Source organism: Microcaecilia unicolor, chromosome 2 (assembly GCF_901765095.1).
Source record: "Microcaecilia unicolor chromosome 2, aMicUni1.1, whole genome shotgun sequence".
Classification (NCBI taxonomy): domain Eukaryota; kingdom Metazoa; phylum Chordata; class Amphibia; order Gymnophiona; family Siphonopidae; genus Microcaecilia; species Microcaecilia unicolor.
Genome location: NC_044032.1, coordinates 343,305,093 through 343,333,075, shown reverse-complemented (window position 1 = coordinate 343,333,075; position 27,983 = coordinate 343,305,093). Strand labels below are relative to the sequence as shown.

Here is a 27,983-nt window from a genome sequence, read left to right as displayed (position 1 = left end):
GCTAGAAAAGTAAGAGAAGAAAAGCAGAGATGCTTTCATCTAGTCTTCTCAAAGGTCTTGACAGTTATTCCTTAGCATAGTTTGGAAATGCATGTTCTAGATATCCAAATCTGTTTATTGTCCTAGCTTCTGTCCAGCAAAATAAATATTACCAAAAAACGACATTTTTCTCCAATGATTCTTCCCCATTTTTGCTCTTGGTGTAACAAATACTGAAGTTGCTGGTGAAACTAAAATAAAATTCTGAAATAAAGGTTTCTGAGCATCACAAAATAATTTGAGAATCAAGCACACCCAATACACAGTTTTTATTATTATTATTTTTTTTTAGAGCTCTGTATTTTGGTAAAGCCTTTGTTACATAGTTTGAAAAGGGCCATCAACATACAGTCAAATTTAGTCAATTAATAGCCATTTGATTTAGTAGAATGGATGAGTCCATAAACTGACAGGTGTAACTTTCTCTAGCTCACTTTACAAAAGCCAGATGTTCTTATGACTACCATCATCTGCTGGGTCTCTCGAAGCCTCTGAAATGAGCTGGTGACTTCAAGTACATGTCTTTGTGGACAAGTACTCAGATCTCTGTCCAGTGCTCAAAATACTAGCTAGGAGATCAAGTGTTTTGAAGTAGCCAACAATTATAGGCCACAGCTCATCTATAGATCACTGGAAGACATTAGGCCAGTGCTTACCAATCATTTTGTTGACATAATCCCATGACTGCAGCCAAATACCTGGAAGTACAGAACAATGATGGACCTATGGATAGCTCACCCAGGTTATGACCCTAAATGCAGGTTTTGTAATCCCATTTGAGGTCTCTGCATTAGACTCTAGAACCGTTAAAGCTGCACTTTTTACAAAGCATCAATTTAACTGTTTTAAGTGATGGTGTGCCCTGTAAATGGACATTCTGAGACTGGGCCAATCAGTCACAGTACAGGACAAAGGCATCTCCCATTCATCTACTGCTAGAAAACTTGAGTTTCATAACAAACACTTTTACAACTTCTTTACAGTTCAAACATCCACCATACATTTTTCACAAACATCTCAAAACACCACCATAGTGTGAAATTAACTATGATGAACAATACTCAAGGAATCTGAAATCTTGTCTATTAAGATGCAGTGTCACAAAGCACATTTCTGCAGCAGAACACTCACAGCCTGTTTTACCTCTTGATTTGCAGCTGTCCTGACCACATTTGACATTTCTTGGGAACTGAACAAATGTAGAAATTTTCAACACATCAATTAATGTTAAAAAAAAAAAAGGGGGGGGGGGGTCTTCAAGAAGGCAGATCCTTTAATACTTTCTAGAATATCCATATGCCTAGCTCTGTTTTACTGGGAAGGGGGAAGAGGGAGAAACAATTTTAAGCAAGGGGATCAGGCTTTGAAAAAGTGAAAGCCAAGATCCATGTTCTTCAATTAAAAAATATCAACTGCACTCTTGCCTTGTGTATTAAGGTTCTGAATATGTCAATTTGCTATTGCCAGCTATGGAGAGCTCACTACCAAATTTGTAAGTGGACAATTTTCTAGAAGATTTGGGAAAATGTATTATAAATCAGCAGAAACAGATTTGCACCAGTAGCTGTCAAAGGTCTAACAGATCCAAAGGAGATCAGAGAGGCTTCTTCTTCAAACATGTACCAACAGCTGGGAGAGTACTGGACAAGCAACATCAGCTGTTCTTCAGCAGTGGCAGATGTGAGTGGGTTCCCTTTTATCATGTTCTTTCCTACTGCTTTGGAGGAATTTGCAATTTCATTCTTGCAATGCAAAAATCAGAAGACAGAGAAAAAACTCTGTAGTAACTAACTGTGAAGCACAGTACATAAAACTGTGCCACATTTAGCCCTACCAACCCTTGATCCTGATTTAAAGTTTGTTTCTTCATGTCATTTTCCTGCGCTTGCGCTGACCACTAGGTTGTGCATACACGATCAATGGGAGTACCAGGGTCCCCATTTTGTGGTTTTCTTCACCCAAAGTTTTAACAGGCAATTTCTTTTTCGAGATCTTCAATCCCATGGCTCTAGCAATTTCAAGCATCCTGAAAAACAGAAAGCAAATACCATGACTTTAAAATACTTTTCTATGATTCATACATTTATACTGCAGATATACACATCTACAGTTTCCACACAAATACAAAGTTACATCTAGGTCCTTAGCAACTCCCAGTACACCCGTAGTAGATAAAAACACCACTCAGCACAAGAAAGCCTCATGACATGTATCAACTCCACCTACTGCACTTTGCAAAGCTGCTCCAACTTCTAGTATCTAGCACATAAATGAATGACAGATGCACTTTAGGCAAACCAAATACAAAAGATATAAAGTAGGCAAAATTATTGTTGAAAAACAACTAAAATTAAAGTCCAATTACAAAATAAAGCTAGTTGAGTGCTCATTAATATATAAATATAATACGTGCTAAGTGCTCGTGTTGTCACTCGCAAGATAGCATTGTTTAGATGACTTTCCTCACCGCTCTTATCAAATTAGTAATGCAGCTAATGGAGCCAAAATGTATTCAATATGCAATGGCAAGAAAAGTTCTGTAAAACTAATCTTCAGAAAAGAGGCTCCATATAGGCAAGGAAATGGTCCATCAAGTGTGATGAAAAGACTTGCTGCCGAGTGACTTTGGTAATCCAGTGTCTTAGAAGTGAGTGAATTTTTATACCATTTTCACTTCATCGAATACTTTTTAAGTATTTACTCAGCCCCAATATTGATCCTTGAGGCACTCCACTACTCACATTTCTTTCCCCTAAGTGAACTCCATTCACCACCTCTCTCTTATCAACCAGTTTATAATCCAGTTCACCAGAGGTCACGTGATGCTAGGCGAGGGGAAGGTCGCCGCTTGAGAGAGCTCCAAGACCCCTCGTAAAACAACTTCCCCTAGCGCTGACCACAGCGGCAGAGAGCCCACAAAATCGAGCTGGAAAAGCGTGGGAAACTCCCTTGGTGCAAACGACGGCGAGTAAACAGCGATTCGGGTCGGAATGGCCACAAAAATCAGCCGGAAAGACAGCACAAGGAGCCGCACGGGTGAAAACAAAATGGCGGAGGTCGGCGCGTCGAGCGAGGCGGTGAGTTCCGCCTGGGCGGCAGAGATAGCCGCGGAGGTTTCCGCTTTGCTGGAGGCATCTGTCGACAAAAAACTACAGAAAATCTCAGATCAAATAGTGCAAATGGACGGCAAATTAGAAAGCTTACGCACAGATTTGACTGGGTTTCAGCAGAGACTGTCGGACGTGGAAGATCAGTGCCAGCAGAGAGATAAGAAACAAGAACAAATGAGGGAGCAATTGAATAAACTGGAAGCCAAAATAGAAGATCTCGAAAACAGATCGCGCCGGAACAACCTCAGACTGGTGGGGCTCCCGGAGTCAATACGCGAGGTAGAGTTGAGGGACTTTCTCGAAACATGGCTGCCTAAGGTCCTGAACCTACCAGAATTGGAGAAGGAGTTCAAAATTGAGCGAGCGCACCGGTTGGGCCGTGCGGGACAGAACTTGGAAAGACCTCGTGTGATAATATGTAAAATCCTCAACTACACTCACAAGCAAGAAATATTGCGGGCATGGAGAGGGAGAGGCAAGGTGCAGTACGAGGCCCGCAATGTCCTATGTTTTCAAGACTTCTCAACAGCAGTAGCAGCCCAGCGCAGGCAATTTGTAGAAGTGTGCAAGAGCCTGCATGAAAAGAGAGCGAATTTCGCTCTAATGTACCCTGCCAAACTAAGAGTTCAGTATAAGGGCAAACAACACCTTTTCAGTTCACATGTGGAAGCCCTGCATTTTGCCAACAAAATGGAGCAGAGACCGGAGGAAGGGAGTGAGGCCGCAAGGAACAACAGCCCAGGAGATTAGGGATAAGGCGGTGATAAAGGCTTGATTGGAGTACGCCCGGACACTAAATCTCTGCTAAGCTGACAGGACTGTAAGGTCTGTGCAGAAAGGTAGAATGCTTGAATAACTGCAGGTATTATCTAGGCCTTAGCAGGGACATACACCGTAGATTTTTGTATTAAAGGCTGTGTCTAAGTTCACATAGAAAGGATGTAAATCTAAGGCTAATACTATGTATAAGAAAATGCAGGTCTGCATAAAAGTTAGAAGTTTATAATTAACAAAGGGTGAAATATAACATTTGGGGGTCAGCGCTGGGGGGAAAAGGGGGGGGCGTGACTCGTTCTCTAGCGAGAACAACAGGACAGGAAAGAAGGAAGACAGAGGAGGGGGGAGGGAGGGTTAAGGGGCAGATGGGGAAGGGGAAAGGGGAACTACGGAAAGGAGCAATGAGTGTAAAGGGTTTTTTTTTTTTTTTTTTTATTATTGGTTTGGACAGCCGTACATGGATACAATTGCAGGTCAAAGAAAGGAGGGTGCCCTGGGGCTGGGGGGGTGCTCTTCAGAATACGAAAGTTATCAGATATAGTAATGATTGTAAAACAAGAAGATGACCCCAATTAGGTTAATATCCTGGAATGTGGGGGGGATCTCCTCTCCGGTGAAACGTTCTAAAGTACTGCAGGCGCTGCAGAGACACAGAGCTGACATAGCATTCCTTCAGGAGACCCATCTCTCAACTACAGAGCATAAAAAATTTCAGAAGGGCTGGGTAGAACAGGCAGTAGGATCACCAGCACAAGGGAAAAAAGGAGGAGTGTTGATACTAATAAGGAGGGGCCTGCAAATGCGAACAAAAAGAATAAGACGAGATGAGGAAGGCCGAATAGTGATAATGGAAATAGAAATAGGCACGACTTCATATATTCTGTGTAACATATACGCACCCAATGTGTATGACAAGAAATTCTATAGCAAATTATTGGAACTGCTGGGCCCCTATCAGGGGGGCAATGTAATACTCGGAGGGGACTTTAATATGGTGTTGGACCCTGAAATGGATAGAAGTGGTACACTGGGACTACTGCATAGATTTCAATCAAGGGGTGTGCCTTTCCTCTGCTCCGCCCTCAACCTGATAGATGTGTGGAGGATATTACACCCTTCGCAGAGGGACTATACACATACCTCTAGGGCGCACTTGACCCAGTCCCGTATAGACTACTTTCTCATATCCCCAACATTGTTTTCCCAAGTGCCAAAAGCAGAGATAGGCCCATGCGAGATATCGGATCACGCGATGGTATGGTTTGAATTACAAGTTACGGGAAGGGGGCATGGGAGGGGAGGATGGAGATTTCCGTTTGAATTGTATAGAGACCCAAATTTCAAGCCCTTTATCAGTGAAAAATGGCAGGACTTCCAGCAATTTAACGAGGGCCATAGGCAGGAGGTGGCACTATACTGGGAAACAGCCAAAGCTGTAATGAGGGGGGAGGTGATAGCCTACAGAGCCAGAGCTAGGAGACTGAGGGATAAAGAGATTCTCCGCTTGGAAAGGGAGGTTCGGACAAGAAGGAAGAGACTAGGGGAGGAAGTAACGGACGAGAACAAGAAGGAACTGCTCATAACTCAGAAAAACCTAAACGAGCTCCTCCATCAAAGAGCACAAAAAACGCAAATGTACTATAAATATCAATTATTTCAATACGGAAATAAAGCAGGTACACTTTTAGGCAGGTTAGTGCAAGGGAAGAAAGGGCCCTCAAGGATCTTGCAAGTGAAGGATGGAGGAGGGAACCTTATAAAAGAAACTGGAGGTATTATAGGGAGGTTTAGGGACTATTTTAGGGCCCTATATGCAAAACCTACTGATATTATAGAAGACAGTAACCTATATTTAATAAACCAAAATTTGCCCAAGATTACTGAGGTGCAGAGGGAGACTTTGAACAAACCTATTGAGGAAGGGGAATTGATGCTGGCCTTACAACAAAGTGATTTGCACAAAGCGCCAGGGCCAGACGGGTTTAGTGTAGCATTTTACAAGATCCTACAAGAACAGGTTACACCTCCTCTGCTAGATTTATATAATCACATGATCACAACTGGGACAACGCCAGACTCCATTAACATAGCAAAAATCATACTATTACGAAAGCCAGGGAAGGATGATACTGACGTAAGTTCATATAGACCAATCTCCCTTTTAAATAGTGATCTAAAACTATATGCAAAGATCCTAGCCAATCGACTGGCAAAGCTTTTGCCTGGGTTAATAGCATCCCCTCAAGCTGGGTTTGTGCGAGGGAGAACAGTGGCAAAAAATGTGCGGGCCCTGTTGGCATCCTTGGAGACAGTGGATAGACAGAAAAGGCCTTCTCTGGTGGTCAGTTTTGATGCAGAGAAGGCCTTTGATAAGGTGGTGTGGGGCTTTCTGTTTGCGGTGCTGACAAAGATGGGCATTGAAGGGGCTTTCCAGGACGCGATAGGAGCACTATATGTAAACCCTCAGGCATATTTATGGATCAATGGGGAACAATCGCCCTTGTTTCCGATAGAGAGGGGCACGAGACAGGGGTGTCCTCTCTCGCCCCTGCTATTTGTCTTGGCCTTAGATCCGCTGATTAGGGAAATTATGGACCATCCAGAAATAGAGGGGGTAAAATGGGGACCTGAAGGGTTTAAGATATCCGCATTTGCGGACGACCTGTTGGTTCATTTAACGCAACCAAAGAGCTCATTGGAGGCCCTATTAGAACTCTTTAGGGAATATGGGGATTTCGCCGGCTTTAAAATAAATTTTTCAAAATCATTAGCACTGGCCACAGATAATAAGGTAAGGCAGCTGTGGGGAACAGAGTTCCCGCTGCGATGGGCATCAGAGTCACTTAAATACTTGGGAGTACAGATTCCTAAAAAAACATCGGAAATACATCTGATGAATATTGGTCATAGGATTGCAGCTTTGAAGGATCGATTAGACGGATGGGGAGCCCTGCCACTTAATCTGCATGGGAGAGTGCATCTATTTCGTATGGTGGAATTTCCACGATGGTTATATCTATTTCAGGTACTCCCTATACGATTACGGGCTAAAGACATAAATCAAATCGGTAAATATGTCAGGAAATTTATCTGGAGAGGAGCAAAGCCAAAACTCCCCTTGAAGTTAATGATGGGGTCATGGAGAGAGGGAGGCATTGGGCTACCAAACCTCCGCCGTTACAATCAGGCAAGTTTACTAAGGCACCTGGGTGATTGGTTACTAGACAGGCAAGACTACACTCCCCGTAACTTGGAGCAGGAATGTTTTAAACCATACCATTTATATTTCATGTTACAATGCCCAAGCCGACAACTCCCGCCATGGGCAAGCAATAGCATATTGGTAAGACCTCTGAGACAAATGTGGAGAGAGTTAAATGAGATCTGGGGGCTAGCAGCGGATGGGACAGACCTTCTACCGCTGCAGGGCAACCCACAGTTTTTACCAGGTACGGAGAACAAAGTAATATGTAGGTGGGCAATGATGGGGATCACCAGATTAGAACATGTACTGGATTCTAAGGGACGACTATTGGAGCTTGGAGCCTTGGGGGTGGGTATAACTCAAAGCCATCAATTTGCGTATTACCAGATAGCACATTATGTCAGATCTCTAGAACAAGGGAAATTGAGTAGTGGGCATGGGCGCCAGATAAGGGCATTCTTTAGTTCTATACGAGGGGAGCGTTTATCGGTCTCTGGTTTACAAAAAGCATTGGGAGAGACGAACAGGAGTAAAGATACAGGCTATATTCTAGGGAAATGGGCCCAAGATCTAAAGCGTCCAAACCTGAAACTAGACTTTCAGAAACTATCTGCTAGGATTCCCACCATATCGAGAAATGCGGCTATGAGGGAATGTCAATACAGGATCTTACATAGGGCTTACATGTCCAAGCAGCAACTATCCAAATTCGGAGGAGGAGCTGATCCTTTGTGCACTAAGTGTGGGCAGAGGGAAGGCACATTATATCATTACCTTTGGGAGTGTTACAAGATCCAGAATTATTGGAGGCAAATTGTGGGATTTTTAGAGCGGATATTAAAGAATAAGATTCCACTTACTCCGCAGGGTCTCCTTTTGGATCAGTATGAGCTCTTTGTCTCGCACAGGGGGGGAACCCGGCAATTCATCAGGAAAGCCAGCCTGGTAGGCAAGAAACTGATCATGCAGGCCTGGGTACACTCTGATCCGCCGGAGTATTGGCATTGGAGAAATAGATTGTATGAATTACTGTTGATGGAGAGAAGAGAGGTGGGATCCTCCCCCAAGGGGAAGAAGGCATTCTTGAGGATCTGGGAACCCTATATCCAGTCCCTGGCACCCAGGGCGAGGAGTTATATTCTGAATCGACTATAAGCGGCTATGTCCTCTTTTTTTTTTTTTTTTTTTTTTTTATTTGGCATCAAGTCGTATCATAAGGTTGTAACAGAGTTTTCTTTAATATGCTGTAGTGCTGTATAAGCACTAGAGGAACATTGTTTGCTTCGCAGGATCACCAAGAAAATCTGTTGATCTTTATAATTATAAGGACGGGAGGGTGGGGGGAGGGGGGGGTCTAGGGATAAAAGAAGAAAATGAGTTGAAGTATGCGGAAGGATCACAAGTGTCTGTGGTATCAGAAAGGCCATCTGTCGAACATTAAGTAACAGGTTTCATACAATGAGACAATGAATAGATGAAACCTAATGACTTTCAAAGGAGACAAGATATGTGATCGTATATAACATGTTTATTGAGAATTCAACATTTGTAGCATATATTGTGTTTTCAAATGTCATTGGTTCTTTGTTGTATTCTTTATACACTTCAATAAAAAAGAGTTAAAATAAAAATAATCCAGTTCACCATTTGGGTCCTAACCAGCCCATTCAATTTGCTCATGAGCCTCTTGTGAGGAATTGTGTCAAAGGCCTTGCTGAAATCCAGATCGATGACATCTAGCATGGATCCTCAATCCAGTTCTCTCACTGCCAAGTCCAAGAAGTCACATTAATTTGAAATGATTTTTCCTTTGGTAAAACCATGTTGCCTTGGATCTTGTAAACCACTGAATTCCAGGAATTGTACTAGCTTTTCCTTCAGCAGCATCTCCATTATTTCTCCAGCCACGAAAGTGAGACTTATCAGTCTGTAATTTCCCCCAGTGGCATAGCCAGACAGCCAATTTGGGTGGGCCTGAGCCCAAAGTGGGTAGGCACAAAATTTTCTCTCTGCCTCACCTCCTCCCTTCCACTCCCCCCCCTTCCCACCCAACTCAAAATATAAATACTTTAAACTCATGAAGATCCCCAAGCTCTGTCAGCTGCAGACCTCCTCCGAAATAGGCCAGAACTCTCTTTTACTAAGCTTGGCAGACAGAAGCAGCAACTCCTTGAGCCACCGATGCTGGCACCCCACGCATGCTTAGTTGTTGGTAGCTCAAAGATGCTGCTGCCACCAGCCAAGTTTAATAGAAGGGATTTTTGGCAGCCTTCAGAGGAGGCTCTCAGCTGGTGGCTTTGGGATCCCCACCAGCTACAGCATGGGTCAGGGCTGGTGTAAGAAGTGCTAGGACCCAGGGCAGAAAATAAAGGCTTCACCCTCTTCCCCCAATAACTTCTCCTCCTCCCTGCCTCCGCTCCAATCTCCAAACCTGCCATTACAAACTCACCAACAGACCTTCACCAATTAGAAATAAAAATATATAGACAAAAATTGAACTGGGAACCTCAGCATGTACTGCCAACAGTGGAGAAATAAAAAAACAGATGTATTTCTTTTCTACTGAACATAATAAAAATTCATCTCCTATGTACATTCCTCAAGCTAACATATTTCAGTAAATAATAAAAAAAAAAAATCATTTTCTACCTTTGCTGTGTGGACATTTTGTTTTTCCATCATGTTAGTTCCAGTTTCTCTTTTCTGCTTTCCTGTCCGTTTTCTACTATATCTTCAAGTGGCTGCTGTCCATTTTTTTTATCCTCTTTTCTATTCCCTCACTACACTTGCCTCTGACATATTGATCTTTCCATTTTAGCCCTCTCCTTTTTTTCTGCCTCTGTTCACTCAAATTTCACTAATATCTTTCCTTCTTTTTACTTTTCAGATACCTATCAAATTTCCATCTCCTTCTTTCACTCACTAGCTCATTTCCCACCTCACTCCTTCCATTCTCTTCCATCTTCAATATACTCCCCATTACCTTTTGGAATACTCTGACTCCAACTGCCAGGAGTAGACTGTTAAACTTCTAAATATTGCCCTGTACCCTGCGTTATTATGTTCATTTGATGCCATAGCAAAGGAAAAAGGGGGGTTGGAGGGGAAGGGAAGGGAAGGTTAAGTTCTATTTGTTGGGGTAGAAGTACTATGTGTTAGTTTAGCCACATGGGGGGAAAATATCAGACGTTCATACATAATAACTTTTCTTCTTAAGTTTTGAATAAAAATGATTGAAATATACTCCCCATTACCTATTTCTACCCCCCTGTAATCTCCATCCTCCTCTCACTTATTTCCTTGCCACCTTCCCCCCTTCCCTTGGCCTCTTCCACATGGTTCCACTTTTCTCAGTTTCTCCCTCCCTCTACCCTTCTAGCCCAGCATCTGCTCCCTCATTCTCCCCTCTCCACCCTCATAGCCAGACTGCTCCCTCTCCCTTCCACTCCATACCTCCCCCTCCACATATTCCAGGCCCTTCTATCTTCCCTCCTGCCCCTCCCCAATAGTCCAGCATTTCTCCCTCTCTTCCCTCGCACCCATAGTCCAGCATCTTTCCCTCACTCCCCTCTACCCCAGGATCCAACATCACCCTCCTTCTCCCCTCTCCTGTGCAGCATATCTCCTCCACCCTCATGTCCAACATCACTCCCTCTTTTTCCACTTTCCTCTCTCCCACTGTCCACCATCTCTTTCTCTCTTGCATCCCAGGTCTAACATATCCCCCCTCCTCCAGCAGCATCTCTATCTTTACCCCCATCTCCATCACCAACACCATGGCCAACATTTCCCCCCTCTCACTCCCACGTTCAACATTTCTACCTTTCTCGGCTTTCACCTCTCCTATGCAACATCTCTCCCTCCCTCTCCCCATCCCACCCTGTGGTTCCCTCTCTGTAAAAATGGTGGCTATGCCACGAGTAAGGCTTGGGCCTGTCCATGTTCGTCCCAGGCCCACCCAGCAGCGACCAGCCTGTCTTGCAAAACCACATCCACCCTTCTCCAATACTATGGAACCTCCCCTGTCTCCAAGTTCTTATACGAGAGCCCATCAGAACCTCTAAGTGCCTTCAATATCCTTGGGTGTATCTCATCTGACACCATGGCTTTGTCCACTTTCAGGTTTTCCAGTTATTCATAAAACACTTTCTTCCGTGAACAAGATATCTACTCCACTTCCATATACGCCTTTGTCAGCTGACAGAAGCTCTTCTCCAGGATTTTTTCCCATAAACACAAAAGTATTTGTTTAGTATGTCCGCCTTTTCCTTACCACATATAGGTTCTCAGCTAGTTGCCGTCTCAATTCCATTTCTAGCCTTCCTTTTTTCCCAAATATACCTGAAGTCTCATTACCTCTTTCTGTCTAGTCATTTTTAATTCTGCTTGCACTTTTGCCAGCCATCTCTCTTCGCTTTTTTCGAGTTTTATGTGGTATTATGTTCCTTTTTGCATAAGTACATAGAGAACATAAGTATTGCCATACTGGGAAAGACCAAAGGTCCATCAAGCCCAGCATCCTGTTTCCAACAGTGGCCAATCCAGGTCATAAATACCTGGCAAGATCCCAAAAAAGTACAAAACATTTTATACTGCTTATCCCAGAAATAGTGGATTTTTCCCATGTCCATGTAATAATGGTCTATGGACTTTTTCCTTTAGGAAGCCGCCCAAACCTTTTTTTAAACTCCGCTAAGCTATCCACACCTTTACCACATTCTCTGGCAACGAATTCCAGAGTTTAATTACACGTTGAGTGAAGAACAATTGTCTCAGATTCATTTTAAATTTACTACATTGTAGCTTCATCGCATGCTCCCTAGTCCTAGTTCCACTCCACTCATCATTTTATAGACCTCTATCATATCTCCCCTCAGCCGCCTTTTCTCCAAGCTGAAGAGCCCTAGCCGATGTAGCCTTTCCTCATAGGGAAGTCGTCCCATCCCCTTTATCATTTTCGTCGCCCTTCTCTGCACCTTTTCTAATTCCACTATATCCTTTTTGAGATGCGGTGACCAGAACTGAACTCAATATTCGAGGTGTGGTCGCACCATGGAGCGATACAAAGGCATTATAACGTCCTCATTTTTGTTTTCCATTCCTTTCCTAATAATACCTAACACTCTATTTGCTTTCTTAGCCGCAGCAGCACACTGAGCAGAAAGTTTCAACGTATCAACGACAACACCTAGACCCCTTTCTTGGTCTTCTTGCGTTCTTCTATATTTCATAAATGCCACCTCTTTTGCTTTTATTCCTTCAGACACTCGTTTGGTGAACCATATCAGTTTCCTTTTCCTCTTGCTTTTGTCTTGCTGTCCTTACATAAAGATCTGTTGCTGTTTTTATTGTTCCTTTCAGTTTAGACCACTGACTTTCCATTTCTCTTATACCCTCCCATGCTGCCAGCTATTTCTTCAGGTAACACTCACTTTACTAAAGTCAGTGTGTTTGAAATCCAGGATCTTGAGTTTTGCATCTCTGAACTCCTCTTTAGTTCATATATCAAACCATATGGCTTGATGATCACTACTGCCCAGGGGGCACCCACCTGGACATTAGACACATTTTCCCCATTTGTGAGTGAGAGATTCAATACCCTTTCTCTTGTGGGTTCTGTCACCATTTCTCTGAGCAGAACACTACGAAAGGCAGATGGAACATTCCAATTTGAATCCAACAGGCTGAATCTCCCAGCAACAGCACCTTCCCTTTCATTCCCAACCCTTGGATATCTATATCCAGATCTTTGTCAGATTTTCCATTTGTCTGAGGTCTGTATGATACCTATATGAACAGAAGTTCCATCTTCTCTCTCCAAGATGATCCATATCATTTCTTCATTTCCCTAGTTGCTCTGCATTTCAGCTGCTTTTATATTTCTTTTTCCACATACAGTGCTACTCCTCCACTTAAAGCCCACTATGGTTGCGTTCCATTCATGAGAGCCATTAAACCATACCGCTACGATAGCAACAAAATTTAAGTCTTCCTCTAAAATCAGAGCTTGCAGATCCTTCACTTTGTTTAGATGCAAGCATTCACGTTCATTGCTTGCCTAGTCTCCCCTTCTACTTTGTTGCTGATAGATTTCCTATGATTGGGACAATAGTGGGAGAAATAATAAAGCAAACACTTGCTCTTGCTGGGTGTGACTTCTTGAACTCGCCTGTTTCTGTTTGTCACCCGTATTCACAAGTTTCAACACTTGGAAATATACTGCCTGAATTTCTCAGGAGTATCCTGTTTCCTTCCACAGAAATGTAAGGCCATCATTACAGAATAGCCTTTTCTTTCTCCATGTATTTTCCCACCCTTTATGTATCTTCAAACCTTCTTGTTGACACCAGGTTTTGAGTCACCAAGTTTTCTGTATTATGCAATCTTTATCCCTTTCCACAGGCAGGAAGCACTTCAGAAAAAGCAAAAAAAAAAAAAAAGCTCTCTGCTACAAGTATGCTATTTTGTACAGATCATTTAACTTAAGAATTTTTTTTTTTTATTTTAAAAACATGTACCCCACTTAAAACCTAGGCGGTTTCCAAATATACATAACAAAACACATAAAACAAGCAACATAAAAATACATCACACATAAAATCAATACTGCCTCACCTCCTACAAGCCAACACAAGCAGTGAAATCAGAAAAGTTCATAAATGCTGCAACAAAAAGCTGCATTTTCAGTAATTATTTAAACTACAGTACATTTGCACATAACCATAGCTGGCCAGAAGGCCCACTTGAAAGTAGCACTTTGGCAATAGGAAATGTTGATGCCCACGTATCAGCATAATCCTTAAAATACTGTGAAACCTGAGAATATACAGCTTGATGTATTAAAGACGGCACTATAAACTGGACCCTAAACAACACTGGCAACCAATGAAGCTACCATAAAACTGGAGAAGAATGTTATAGCCAAGCTGTCAAAGAAAATTATGAGCACCAAAGCCAGACAGGAGGAATCTGCAGTCAATATGGCTCAGATACTGGCTACCATGAAAATGTAGCAGTGTTTGAAGATATAGCCAAGAGTGGTGAATAAGGAAATGGTTGTCACTGCGCACACCAGTAAGCTGGAGAACTAGCAATGGAGGATAGGATGAAGCGGAGAACTGGAATCGCAGAAATAATACTTGTATTGTGGGGGAAAACTTTTTTTTGATTGAGAGGCACTCAGCAGGGCTGTACTCTCCCTTGAACCTTTATTGTGGAGTTATTTCCAATCCACAGATCCCGGGGGTGATGACACAGTGATGCCAAATGAAAGATCTAGCTTTTGATGAAGATTTGATGATTCTTTTGACTAATTCTCAGCAAGCATGTCCCATGGTGCACCATCTGGCTTTACGCTGATTTTGGCAAAATCCAAGGTGCTGCCACTGTTAGCTAGTGTGCATATAAGTTGGATGAGAACATTTTCCCGACAGAAACAAAAAAAAAAAGGCAAGGAACTGCCACAGAAATGGCAAATCAAAAGAAAAAAAGCAGATCAAAAAAGACAAAAAAATAGAACTAGCAGTCAACATAGCATTGTGAAGTTTGCTGAGTAAGCTTGGGAAGCACTCATGTAAGGTGGTTGTATGACTACTTTTAGGGGTTCACTTTGCATTTTACCCCTATTAGTTTTTTTACCCCTGACGCAGCCTGAGGGCGAAACGTGGCCACGTCGGGTAACTTGTAATAAACCACTTCTTCTGTTACCCTCCTGTTCTATTTTTGAGAACATTTTCCTTCCAGTGGGAAGATCATGTTTGTTTTGCGTTACCTGGGTGTTTTAATCGCTAGTGATGTAAGTACCCTTTATTCTATTAATGCTGTCCCGTTACTAGAGGAAACCCGTTTGAAGTTGCAGGTGTGGAGGCAATATCCCCTTTCATTATGGGGCCGGATAGAGCTGTTTGCTATGATTTTGGTCTGGAAGTGGCTATAATGTTGTTTTGGGTTTTTTTGTTTTTTTTTTTTTTAAAGATGTTGCCTCGGGATGAGAAAATTCTGAATCGGGTTTTGTAGCCCTATCTCTGGCAAGGTAAAATACCTCGAGTGCCAGTGGCAAAGCTGCAGATTCTGAAGGCTCATGGAAGTATGGGTTGCTTAGCTATTGCATGAGGAATGAGACATCAATGAATGGTATAGGGGCACCCACCCATGATTTTCTCTAACTGCTCTAGAAACTGCATTGGTTTCCAATGTCTACTTTAGCTACTTGCGTCACACGGGTTTCCTCCAGGCATCTTTAAAAAGCACCCTGTTTTGAAAGAGGGGAAGGCAACAGGTTTGCAAATAGAAGATATTTGGAGGAGACAGGAGATGCTGCAATGTGATCCATTTAAAAAAATAATAATGCATTAATCGCAGAGTTAAAGGTGATTAACTTGCAGCTCTAGGTTTTCTTTACAATTATGTTTTTATAGTTTTTCATTCTTTTCAGACTGTCCCACTCACAACAGTCTGGGAATGTCCCCATTCCATTGCTGCTAATCTCCCCCTCCCCCCCAAGCTTCCCGGTGGCAGGTTCTCTGGACCTTCCAATCTCCAACATCGCTGCTGCAAGAGTGACCTGAGCCCTGTGGGTACCACAGCAGCCAGTTCCAAGCAGCTCTCCAGCACGGCATGGTCATGGTAAGTCCCGCAGCTCTGAGAAGACAAATCGGGAAGAGCAGTAGCTTGGCAAAAAAAGAATCTAAATGGGAGCTGCACTGTGTCTTCTGCTGGCTGGAGACAAACCAGAGGAAGGAGGTGACAGCAGCCAGGTTTGCCCAGGATTGAGCACTGTCAGCTTTCGCTGTTGGATTAGATTCCACAGGCGCAATTTTGAAGGGGATTCACAGCTGCCCTGTGAGTTCACAATGGTGCACTGGGGCACCATGACACAGTTTGGGCACCGCTGTATTAATCCTTTCCTTGATTGTAACCACCACTGTTCACTTTACCTTTGCTACTCTTTGCAGGTAGCTCGTCTGGTTTTTTGGTTTGTTTGTTTTTAAATAAATATGCAAAAAGGCAAATGGATAATTTTGCCAACGCATTCGGAGTCAAAATGTGATAGAGTGCTGTTCACGACCTTTATGCAGATAAACAAAAAAAAACCATCTTACCTGCTTTCAGTCAATTTCATATCCCTTTGCAGAACAGTCAGGTCAATTTGGAAGTCACTTATATGTAAAGCCAAGGCAATCACATAGGCAGTTATTTTGGCCTTCATTGATGTAGACAATAAGTTTTTCAACCTAAAAAAGAATGAAATATTGTTACATGAAACAGGCCTTGGCTAATACATCATACACAGTTACCTCATGAGTGAGATGACAGCTGCTCAGTTTAACATGAGAAATTAGCATTGAATATAGCTAATGTAAACAAATAAGTGAATTTACATTCATACCTTTGAACAAAGTACACTTAGGATAACTTATCACTGCAATCTGTTTCCTGCAGCAAGGTTAGATATTATCAGGACACAAGGGGAGAGAAGATACGGAAGCAAGGGTGGGGGGGGGGGGGGGGGGGGGGGGGGGAGAAGGACTAGGGATGGAGTTGGGAGAAGGAAACCTAGAGACACTAAGAGGGTAGTGAAGTAGTTCTAGGATGTCGATGGGAGTATCCAGAGAAGGAAGATGGAAGTTTTCTTCCACTGGACCTTACCCACTATGTTGCCATTAACAACCTAGTTCTCTCTCTTTTCCTCTCCCTGTCTCCATTCTTTTTCTATCCTTTCTTGTCCCCTTCCATCCTTTCCCCATCTCATAATCTCTCATCCACTCTAACACAAAGAGCATCCCTGATATCAGTGTTTCCCAAGTCAGTCCTGGAGTACAATGAACATGCATGAGATTGATTTGCATACACTGCCTCCATTGTATGCAAATCTCTTTCATGCATATTCATTGTGGATATCCTCAAAGCCTGACTGGAAAGGGGGTACTCCAGGACCTACTTGGAAAACATTACCCAATACCTCCTTCACAAATCCCCATGCCTCCTGAGTCCGCTTACACCTTCTATACTCTAACCCAATGGTTCCCAAACTGGTCCTGGAGGAACCCCAGCCAGTCAGGTTTTCAGAATATCCACAATGAATATGCATGAGAGAGATCTGCAGGCAATGGAACTAGTGTATAACAAATATCTCATTTATATTCCTTGTTTTAATTCTCCCCTAATAGTAACCATTATTGTATTTGTGAATACTTATGATTTTATTATATACTTATATTATTTGTCTTACAAAAGTATCCCCATACATGTATCTTATTTTACTTTTCCTCCACCAATCATACTGTCCATTCATTCTATTCAATCATGCCCATAGCATTCTAATCACTTATTTTCCACTGTGATACAAGACCTTACAGGGTTCATAGAGTCAACAGTTCAACAAATTAAACTTACTCTAGCAATTTTTCAAACTTAATTTTTCACTTTTCCCACAGAAGATGTTAAAAAATATGCTTTAGTGCTTTTATATTTCAATCTTTTTATTGATGGCAAAATACATATGCAACATTCGACAACTGGGTATTTCCAAAAAGTCAATATCCAAAAACATTTGACAGCTACAAAATAACCTCAATCAGCATCAAAACTTTCTGTTTTATCCCCAAACACCCTCCCCTCAACAGTGTATGCAATCAATCTATTACCCCCCCTCCCTCCATCCCCCCCTCTTGTGCCGGACCATACCATATACTAAGAGTTTAAAATTCTGCTTCGTGCCACTGCCATCAGAGAGTCCCAAAACGGGGACCAAGTATGACAAAAATCATCACCTTCAGACGAGGCTAAATCACCCACATCTCTACGTTCCAGCGAACAAAGAAAAATCATCCTTGATCGCCACTGTGAAAGGAACGGGTAATCAGTGGTTATCCACAAGTTGAGAATGACCTTTTTGCCTATAAGAACCGTCTTTTTGAGAAATGGCTTCAACCCCCTTGGCGAAAACTGCGAAAGCTAGAACTTATCAAACAACAACAAGGGTCTCCGGTGCCAAGTGATCCCCCACAGACCCGACAACAAATTTGCCTCCAGAATTCCTGGACAATTCCAGAACATGTGTCCCAAGTCCACCGGGGAATAACCACACTTCAAGCATTTATCATCTACCCTCATAGTTGCCCGCCACGCCTTGTGTGGGGAAACGAACATTCGTGTAAGGAACTTGTATGATGTCTCTCTCAACACCACACTGATACTTTTGAAATATCCAAAAAGCATGCCTTCAACTGCTCTGCTTGAATGCCCAACCACTAATTTCCTATTCCATTGTGTTGCCAATTGAGCATAATCATATTCTCCGAGCTGTTCCTTAAGGCCTGTATGATATTTTAAGGGGACTGCCAACTGAGCATCTAATGCTAAAATAGATAACAGCTTTTCCCAAACCTCCAGACTGACGGAAGAAGGGGGGAGTGACCGCAAATAATAACGTAATTGAAACAATGCAAAAAAGTCCGTCTTTATTACTCCAAACTCCGATGTTAAATCCTCCAAAGTCTTTAACGTCCCCTCTTCCAAATATAACTGGTGAAGATACAGTATACCATGGGCAGCCCAGTTGCCGAAAGTAGCAGAGGTAGTGCCAGGAGTCAAGTGCGCATTACCCCGTAACGGTAATAATGGCGAACATACTTCCAAGAGCCCATAATGATGACACATCCAACGCCAAGTCTTCTATAATGGTAACAGTATCGCCGCAAAACACGGTGGAGTACGCAATTCTCTCGGCAACACATGTAACCAAAAACTAAAATGGCACGGGAACAATAAACTGGTTTCCACCTCCGTACACGAAAAGTAGCTCGTATTTCGAAACCAGTCTGAAAGATGGTGCATATTACTCGTTACTGACAAGAATTTAAGGTTCAGCAAACCTAGGCCGCTTTGAGCTCGCGGAAAATAAAGCTTTGCAGACGCTACTCTAGGTCGCTTATCCTGCCAGATATAACGGGTAACCATCTGTGTCATCAATCGCTCATCTCTATGAGTGAGAAATATCGGTCGCACCTGCAAAACATAAGCCCACTTAGGCACCAGAATCATATTGTAAAGAGCTATCCTGCCCATAATGGACAGGGGCAGCGACTTCCAAACCTGTAGAGTGCATCTAGTACTCTCCCTCAATGGTGCTACATTCAATTCATATATGCAAGCCAAGTTAGTGGGTATCCAGACTCCCAGATATTTCAAGGGCACCTCAGCCCAAGAAAGCGGAAAAGGGCCTTCCCAGGACTCCCGTATCTGCGGTTGAATTGGCAAAGCCACAGATTTCTGCATGTTTAAGGAGAATCCAGAATAATAACCAAACTCCTCAATTGCACTAAGCAAATGAGATAAAGAATGTTGTGGTCTGGTCAAGGTCACAAGCACGTCATCTGCAAAAGCTAATGTTTTAACTACTATCGCTCGCAGCTCTATCCCCCTGATGTCCAGATCCCCCTGAATAGTCCGCAACAAAGGTTCTAAATACAGAAGAAATAGTATAGGCAATAGTGGACACCCCTGACGGGTCCCACACACAACCGGGAAAGAGACCGAGCAGAAGCCGTTCACCACCAAAGAGGCCCACGGCTGCGCACACAACGCTGTTATAGCTTGCAGAAACCAACCCCACAGCCCCACATATTTCAACACAGAAAAAAGATAGTCTCACCTCACCCTGTTGAAGACCTTCTCCGCGTCAAGACTAACCAACAACAAAGGGTCCACGGTAAAAAGACTCTGCGCAATTGCTAAACAAAACTTCCGTACATTGATACATGAGTGACGGCCCCGCACAAACCCTACCTGTCCCTCGCCCACCAAATCAGACACAAAAGGGGTTAAACATTCTGCTAAGACCTTAGCCAAGATCTTCAAATCAACATTTATAATCGAGATCGGTCTATAAGAACCCGGGTGATCTGGAAGTCTACCCACCTTTGGAATTAAGGTAATCAGAGCTTCATTAGAGTATCTTGAACCCCCCCCCCCCCCCCCCCCCGAGAAATTGAGGCCTCAAAAAAGCCTAACGAAGAGCCACAGATCCTAGGGAATAAAAGCTGATAATATTCTGCCTCAAAACCGTCCGGACCCGGAGCCGAACCTCGCTTAAGCGACTTCACCACCTTCTGCAATTCTTTGGCTTGCAACGGAGCATTCAGCTTAGCCAAGGCCTCCGGAGACAGACACGGTAATCCCGAATCCATTAAATAATCTTCCACTGAAAGTCCCAGCTGAGGCTCTGGAGTGGCATATAACGCCGCGTAATAGTCCTGCATAATCTTAACCACACCTGCAATACTATTCGTCTGTCTACCATCAGGACCCTTTAAAATTGGGATAAATCTATTGCCTCCCCAAGTCCTATTGAGTAGCGCCAATAACCTACCGGACTTATTACCAAACTTATGAAACGAATGAGATCTATGAAAAAGATGCTTCTTTGTTCTCTCGTGGATCATCGCGTTCAATGTTGTCAATGAGGCTAACATCACGTCCCTATTCCCTTCAGAAGGTGTTACCAAATACACCCGCTTTGCTACTTAGTATTTCTTCTCTAATTGTATTATCCCCCGAGATAGCTTCTGAGAGCGCGCACACATAAATGCAATAATGTCACCCCGTAACACCACCTTAGAGGTTTCCCAATACAACTGCGCCTCCTGTTCATGACCACCATTCGTATCCGCAAAATAAGACCATTTCTGATGAAGATATTCTCGAAATTTCTCGTCATCTTTTAAGTACACTGGGAATCTCCATAGGCTCTGACGAAGCCTATTCGCCCCCAATTCCAGATCCACTCAAATTATAGTGTGGTCAGAAACTTCCATTGGGCCAATCTCTGCCTGCAACAGTTGCAGGTATAAGGTAGATGATGATAAAATATAATCTAAACGAGACCATGTACCATGAGCCCTCGACATATGGGTATGGTCCCGCACTGAGGGATTACCCAGCCGCCAGGAATCTACCAAGTTCAAGGCACTACATAAGAACGCCAGACCCTTCCCTTTACCCATTGCTACACCCGCATTGGAGCTAGATCGATCCTGCCACTCGTCCATAACCTGGTTAAAATCACCTAAAACAATCCATGGAGCCGTTGCGTGCTGAATCCCCAGCCTATCTAAATGTTGGAAGACTGATCATAAACGTTAGGCCCATAGACATTAAGAAGAAAGGCCTCTTGACCCATTATATTCAAATGAAGATATAATGACCCTCCCTATCGTGCTCCATCACCTTGGATGTACAGTTCAAATTCTTATGAATCAAAACAGCCACTCCCCCCCAGAGGATGCGAAATAGCATTCTTCCACCCATCGTTGTTTTAATTTTAAATGCTCTGCATCTGTTAATTTGGTTTCTGCTATAGAAGCCTTGTGGTGCTGCAGCACAGACAAAATATTTGTCCTTTTGACAGGGGAGGAGATACCAGACATGTTCTAAGAGATGAATCTTGGAGCTTGTGGTTTAACTATATTCCCACAACTCAGGCACACGAAACATTAACACCCGTAGAACCGTAACAACTCCCAGGTGCCCAGCCCTCACCCAGAAGTCATACGCAACTGACAACAGCGGCACAAAACCAGAACCCAAAAGGCAGATGACCCTAACATGCATGGCACAGCAACTCCAGCCCCCTCCCCCCATTTCTACATACCATCCCCACAAAAAATATCCATCTTCTCCATTTCCCCTCCTCCCCCTCCCCTCGGAGCATAACCAACCCTCCTCATGGATCGTCACCAACTCAAAAGACCACTTACCAACGCCTAACAGGTTCCTCCCTCCTGAATGAGTCATAACTTACAAAATTTTCGGCTCATAATGTTAAACATTCCTTCACTTCATGTGCGTTCCCCACTCACCAAGTACTCACACACTCCCTCCATCTACCTAAAAAACCACTCCACACAAATCCACAGCAAATAATACAATTGGCCCTCCTAATCCTCACACATCCAAACCCTCTGGACTTTTATCTCAATCGTAACCTGGAAATGCTCAAGCAGCAAACACAGTGTGTCACCGCAACAGTCAAAAACACTCAAAGTGTCATTACTAGCATGTTACCAGTCCTGTTTACTAACAGAGCAAGCTCTGATCTCATAATTCTGTCCCAGGGACAAAGTTGTCACTGCAGCTCATTGTATCACATCTAACCATTCTCTGTACTCACAGTTCTGCCCAAAAATTAAACTGAATTGTTTCTATAAACTGACAAGCCACCAAAACTCCCACATGCTGCAAAACATGTTCATCCTGGGCTCTGTGAAACAGGACTCTCGGCCTCTCCTTACAACCAGTTCAGAGCACTCTCCGGAGACTCATGTGATCGCCACTGACCCTTGTCAAAAATTCTCAGTTGTGTTGGGTACCTCAACTGGAATCTATAATTTCGCTCCACGAGTCTTGCACACACAGGCGAGAACAGCCGACACCTTGCTGATAACTCCACTGAGTAATCCTGGAACACTCGCACTGGTGTTCCCTCGTAACGCGTCTCCCCCCGATGTGCCTGATAACGGTGCAAAATTAAATCCTTTTGTGTCGAGTGATGAAATTTCACAATCACAATTCTCGGCCTCTGATCACCCGCCTTCTTGACTCCTATTTGATGCGCTCGCTCCAGCTGCACCTTTTCTGTTCACCCTGCCGTTACCAGCATCGTACCCAGCCATCGCTCCAACCCCTGCCGCAAATTTTTCTCTTGGACCGCCTCCGGGATACCCACGAACTGCAGGTTATCCCTGCGCGATCGATTTTCCAAATCATCTATCTTAATTTGTTGGGCTTTCACCACCGCCGCTAGACGAGTCAGCTCCGCGTACCCCACCTGCGCGCCATCTTCCAAGTCAGAGACTCTGACTTCTAATTCTCCCGCTCTCCGGGCCAGATCAGTGGTCAGTTGAGAAATGCCCACAATTTGCTCTGACAACTGCAAGAGCCTCGGGTCCAAGGCATTCACCACTGCCGCAGTTAGATCCACGATTGCTGACTGTGCACGAAAGTTGCGGGGCCTGCGCTGGATCCACCATCTTTTCTTCAGTCTGCTTGGTACACTCCAAGCCCTTTTTCCCCAATTTGGAGGTCATCGCGGCCGTTACTCTTACAAATTTGTCCATATAATTTGCAATCTTATCACTGTCTAAATTTGAGGCAATATTCCACACAAATCGCCGATGTATTGAGATGGAGGAAGGGAACCCTGAGCAGCTCCAGGCACCCACGTCTGACTCTCCTCACGGCATCACGTGATCTCCCACTTTAGTGCTTTTAATTTAAGCTTCGATTCTCTAATATGCACTCCCATCATATATCCACGAGGCCTCATATTAGACCCACAGTCCTAGGTCATAGACCCAGTAATCCAAACTGCTTTGAGTTCGTTCTTGATATTTCCTCCTCTGTGTATTTCTTGAAACTTTATGTAAAAACCACTTTAGTGGAGATAAGAATCCATGGGGCTGTTATTGTTTCTTGCCTTCAGTCCTATGCAGTATCTGTATCCAGGGTAATCACCACTTTACCAACTTTCAATCACAAATTCAAGTTATCAGCTGGTTGATTTATAATTAGCTTCCAACACCTCTGTGTTTAAAAAAGTGAAATTATGCTTAGCACAACATTTAAGTAACATCCGGTTATCAAAAACAGATACGCCGTTGGTAAAGCATTGGATAACTAAGCGACACTCGATTGACTTCAAATTTATAGCGTTGGTTCAATTCAGAGTTGGGGAAGGTGGAAATATTTTACAGAAAATCACGTGCAAAGAACAGCGATTAATATATGAATGGCGTACAGTACACCCCACGAGACTGAATAAGGAAGTGGAGTGGGCGGGTTTGCGAGTCTATTTAGAGGGAGGTGGAGCCATTGGCCCCGGATATGTATATATATGGGGAGAGCGCATGCGCTGGCATTCTACAGCAGCAGTGCCATTAGTCTGTGACTCCCGAGGGGGTCTATCCTGCGGAAGCAGCCAGTGCAATTTTGAAGGTACATATAATCTTTAAGAATGTAATCCATGTTACAGAGCATACAACAGACAGCATTGTCATTGTTTATAGGTCATTCCCATGGTATCAATTCTATTTTCCTCATAGTTAAACCCCTGATGACGCCTCCAGGTGAAACGCACCGAGTGCATTGGGTTTGACGGTGTAGGAAGCTGATTCGGATGTATTTCTAATTGGTAAGTCGATCAAGTCTCATGTAACTCGGGGTTTCTCCGTAGATGATTTTGTGAACCAGGGTGCAGATTTTGAAGGCGATGCGTTCTTTGATTGGGAGCCAGTGTAGTTTTTCACGGAGGGGTTTTGCGCTTTCAAACACAATTAGAATTTTAAAATAAAAAAAGGCAAGCAAACTTTATTAGCTAGTCTACATACCCTTTTTTCCCCCAAAGTTTTAAAACTTGACGTTTCTACCACAGCATTAACTGATAGTTCCTAGAAGGCACAGAAGGGCCCAGTTCTATGTGAAATGTCTATATGCGAATGCCAAAGGCCTAAGAAATAAGATGGGAGAGTTAAGAATATATTGCACTAAATGAAAAATTAGATAAAATAGGCATCTCTGAGACCTGTTGGAAGGAGGATAACCAGTGGGACACTGTCATACCAGGGTACAAATTATATTGTAGTGAAGGGGTAGCACTGTATGTTAAGGAGAACCTTGAATCAAATAGATTGAAAATTCTGCATGAAACAAAACACATCTTGGAATCCCTGTGGATTGAAATTCCATGTGTAAAGGGTAAAAGGATAGTGATAGGAGTGTACTACCGTCCACCCGGCCAGGATGGACAGATGTAGAAATGTTATCAGAAATTAGTGAGGATACCCTGGGCAACACAATAATAATGGGTGATTTCAATTACCCCGATATTGACTGGGTAAATGTAACATCAAGGCATGCTAGGAGGTAAAATTCCTTGACGAAATAAAGGACTGTTTTATGGAGCAGCTGGTACAGGAGCTGACAACAGAAGGAAAAATTCTAGACCTAGTCCTTAGCAGAGCGCATGATCTGGTGTAGGAGGTTATGGTGATGACGCCGCTTGATAACAGTGATCATAATATGATCAGATTTCGTATTAAATTTTGGAGTAAGTATACACAGGAAATCCAATACATTACCGTTTAACTTTCAAAAAGGAGACTATGATAAAATGAGAACGGTGAAAATAAAAACTTAGAAGAGCATCTGCTAGGGTCAAAAATTTACATCAGGCCTGGATGCTGTTCAAAAATGGAGTGGAGGAGTGGCCTAGTGGTTAGGGTGTGGACTTTGGTCCTGAGGAACTGAGTTCGATTCCCACTTCAGGCACAGGCAGCTCTTTGTGACTTTGGGCAAGTCACTTAACCCTCCATTGCCCCATGTAAGCCGCATTGAGCCTGCCATGAGTGGGAAAGCGCAGGGTACAAATGTTAAAAAAAAAAAAAAAAAACATCCTGGAAGCCAAAGCCAAATATATTGTGTGTATTAAAAAAGGAGGGAGGAAGACCAAACGACAGCCAGCATGGTTAAAAAGAGAGGTGAAGGTAGCTATTAGAGCTCAAAGAAAATCCTTCAGAAAATGGTAGAAGGAACCGACAGAAAATAATAAGAAACAGTGTAAGGAATGGCAAGTCAAATGCAAAGCGCTGATAAGGAAGGCAAAGAGGGACTTTGGAAAAAGAAGATTGCGTTGGAAGCAGAAGCACATAGGAATTTTTTTTATTTTTAGGTATATTAAAAGAAAGAAGCCGGCAAAAGAATCGGTTGGACCGCTAGATGACCGAGGGATAAAAAGGGCAACCAGGGAAGACAAAGCCACAGCGATGAGATTAAATGAATTCTTTGCTTCGGTCATCACCAAGGAAGAATCGGGAGAGATACCAGTGCCAGAAATGGTATTCAAAGCTGACCAGTCTGAGAAACCTTTTTTTTTTTTTTTACTTTAGATTTTTACTGAATATCTTTTGACATTTGGAACCATCACATTAAATACACAACAGCTTATGTTTCCGTCTCATTGCATTGTCTCAACATACAGACTTTCCAGCTAACTGGTATTACAAAACATCATCACAACCGGTTAATTCCAAACTATTCCCTTTAAAACAATTCCCTCCCACCATGTTCCTCCCTTTGTTATCCCCAGCTTAGCTATTTGCTGACCTAACACAGATGGTAGAATCAGCATCATCCCCAATACCCTCCCCCCTTCCGCTCCATATATATCCTTAGTCCCCTAATACTACCCTCCCCCACCCGTCCCTCCTCCCTGGAATGTATCCAAAACCCCTCTAAAGTCTCTCAATCATTTGTTGAAGTCTTGTCCATCCCCTTTTATGTCTAAGCTTCCCCTCCCTCCAATATACCGTTAAACGCTCCATATGCCACAAAAGTCTCACTTTAACCTTCCAATCCCCTATATTTGGGGGATCCACTGATTTCCAGCAGCGTGCAATAAGACACTTAGCAGCTGCCAATCCCCACCACATCAGTTTACTCTCCTCCAACTGCTCTCGTTCATTATACATTCCCAGTAGGCACTCCCGTGGACCGCACACCAGAGAAACTACCATGGTTCGGGCCAGCGCTTTCATCATCCCTGCCAAAAAACTACCACCCCCGGGCATGTCCACCACACATGAAGAAATGTGCCTTTCTGTGCTTTACATCTCCAGCACTCATCTGATGCTCCTGAATACATCTTCTTCAACCTCTCTCTGGTGTATACCACCACGTTAGCACTTTATATGCATTTTCCTGTATTAATATACAAACCGAGGCTTTCTGTACTTCCCCACATATGTCTTCCCATTCCCGCTCTGTAAATTGGCACTACAGATCCCTTTCCCATGCTTCCTGAAATGAGTATTTTTTTTATCCTCGTCTCCTTGAAAGAACTGGTATATCACCGATATAGGTTTTGGGACTCTCCCCAACAAAATCCATAAATTTTCTAAACTTTCCCTTTCCCGTGGGTATCCTCTCCTCCACCCCTCTTTGTCTATAAAGTGTTCTAATTGCATGTATGCAAATCTCTCGCTCGCAGGAGTCCCGTATCGGGTACACACCTCCTCAAAACTCCACAACCCCCTCCCATGAAGCGCATCCCGAAATTTCACCACTCCCTTCTGCTCCCATCTTGCAAATGTAGCATTTTCCCTGCCCACCCTAAACTTAGGTTCCCACCGGAGGGAGGCCATTGATACTCCATCCTTCCACCCCTGTTTCCTCATGTCCCCCCATAATTCTAGTAAATGCCTCAAGTATGGACTATATTCCCCCTGTGGCCCTTTCCCAATTCTCTCTGACATCCATAACAAGGATCTCAAGTTCCTTTGTGGCCAATATGACTGTTCCACCTGAACCGCAGGTTTCTCTGTTCCCCTCTCCCAGTCTAGAATCGACCTCAATTGGGCTCCCCAATAATACCACTCCAAATTTGGGACCGCTCTCCCCCCCTTCCCCACAATACTCTCTGAGCCAATCGCGGTTTCTTATTTCCCCATATAAAGTTCATCACAGAATTCTGTAATCTCTTAATAAACAGTCTCGGGACTGCTACAGGCAGTGTTTGAAATAAGAATAATATCCGCGGCAGCACATTCATTTTGATCATCGCCATTCTCCCACACCAGGACAGCAACTTATTTTTCCATCTCAGCATGTCATTTCTAATCTGCTCCTGTAAACGGTCATAATTAAGTTGAAATACCTTATCCAGGTCCCCAGGTACCTGTATCCCTAGATATCAGATTTTTTGGGGCGTCCATTTAAACTCATACCTGCCCCTCACCTCGGACTCTTCCTCTTCGCATAGTGATATTCCCATTATCTCACTTTTATCCATGTTTATC

General features: G+C 43.3%; 1 protein-coding gene across 1 annotated transcript in view; it reads right to left on the bottom strand.

Annotated features, from left to right (window-relative positions):
- Positions 1-293: 293 nt before the first annotated feature.
- Positions 294-27,983, bottom strand: part of POLR1E (RNA polymerase I subunit E) — a 111,867-nt gene continuing 84,177 nt past the window's right edge. Inside the window, exons 11-12 of the mRNA XM_030194415.1 lie at positions 16,233-16,364; positions 294-2,065 (exon numbers count right to left, since the gene is read on the bottom strand). Coding sequence (XP_030050275.1) covers positions 1,906-2,065; positions 16,233-16,364 — 292 coding nt within the window. The 3' untranslated portion in view covers positions 294-1,905. The remainder of the gene's footprint in view (positions 2,066-16,232; positions 16,365-27,983) is intronic.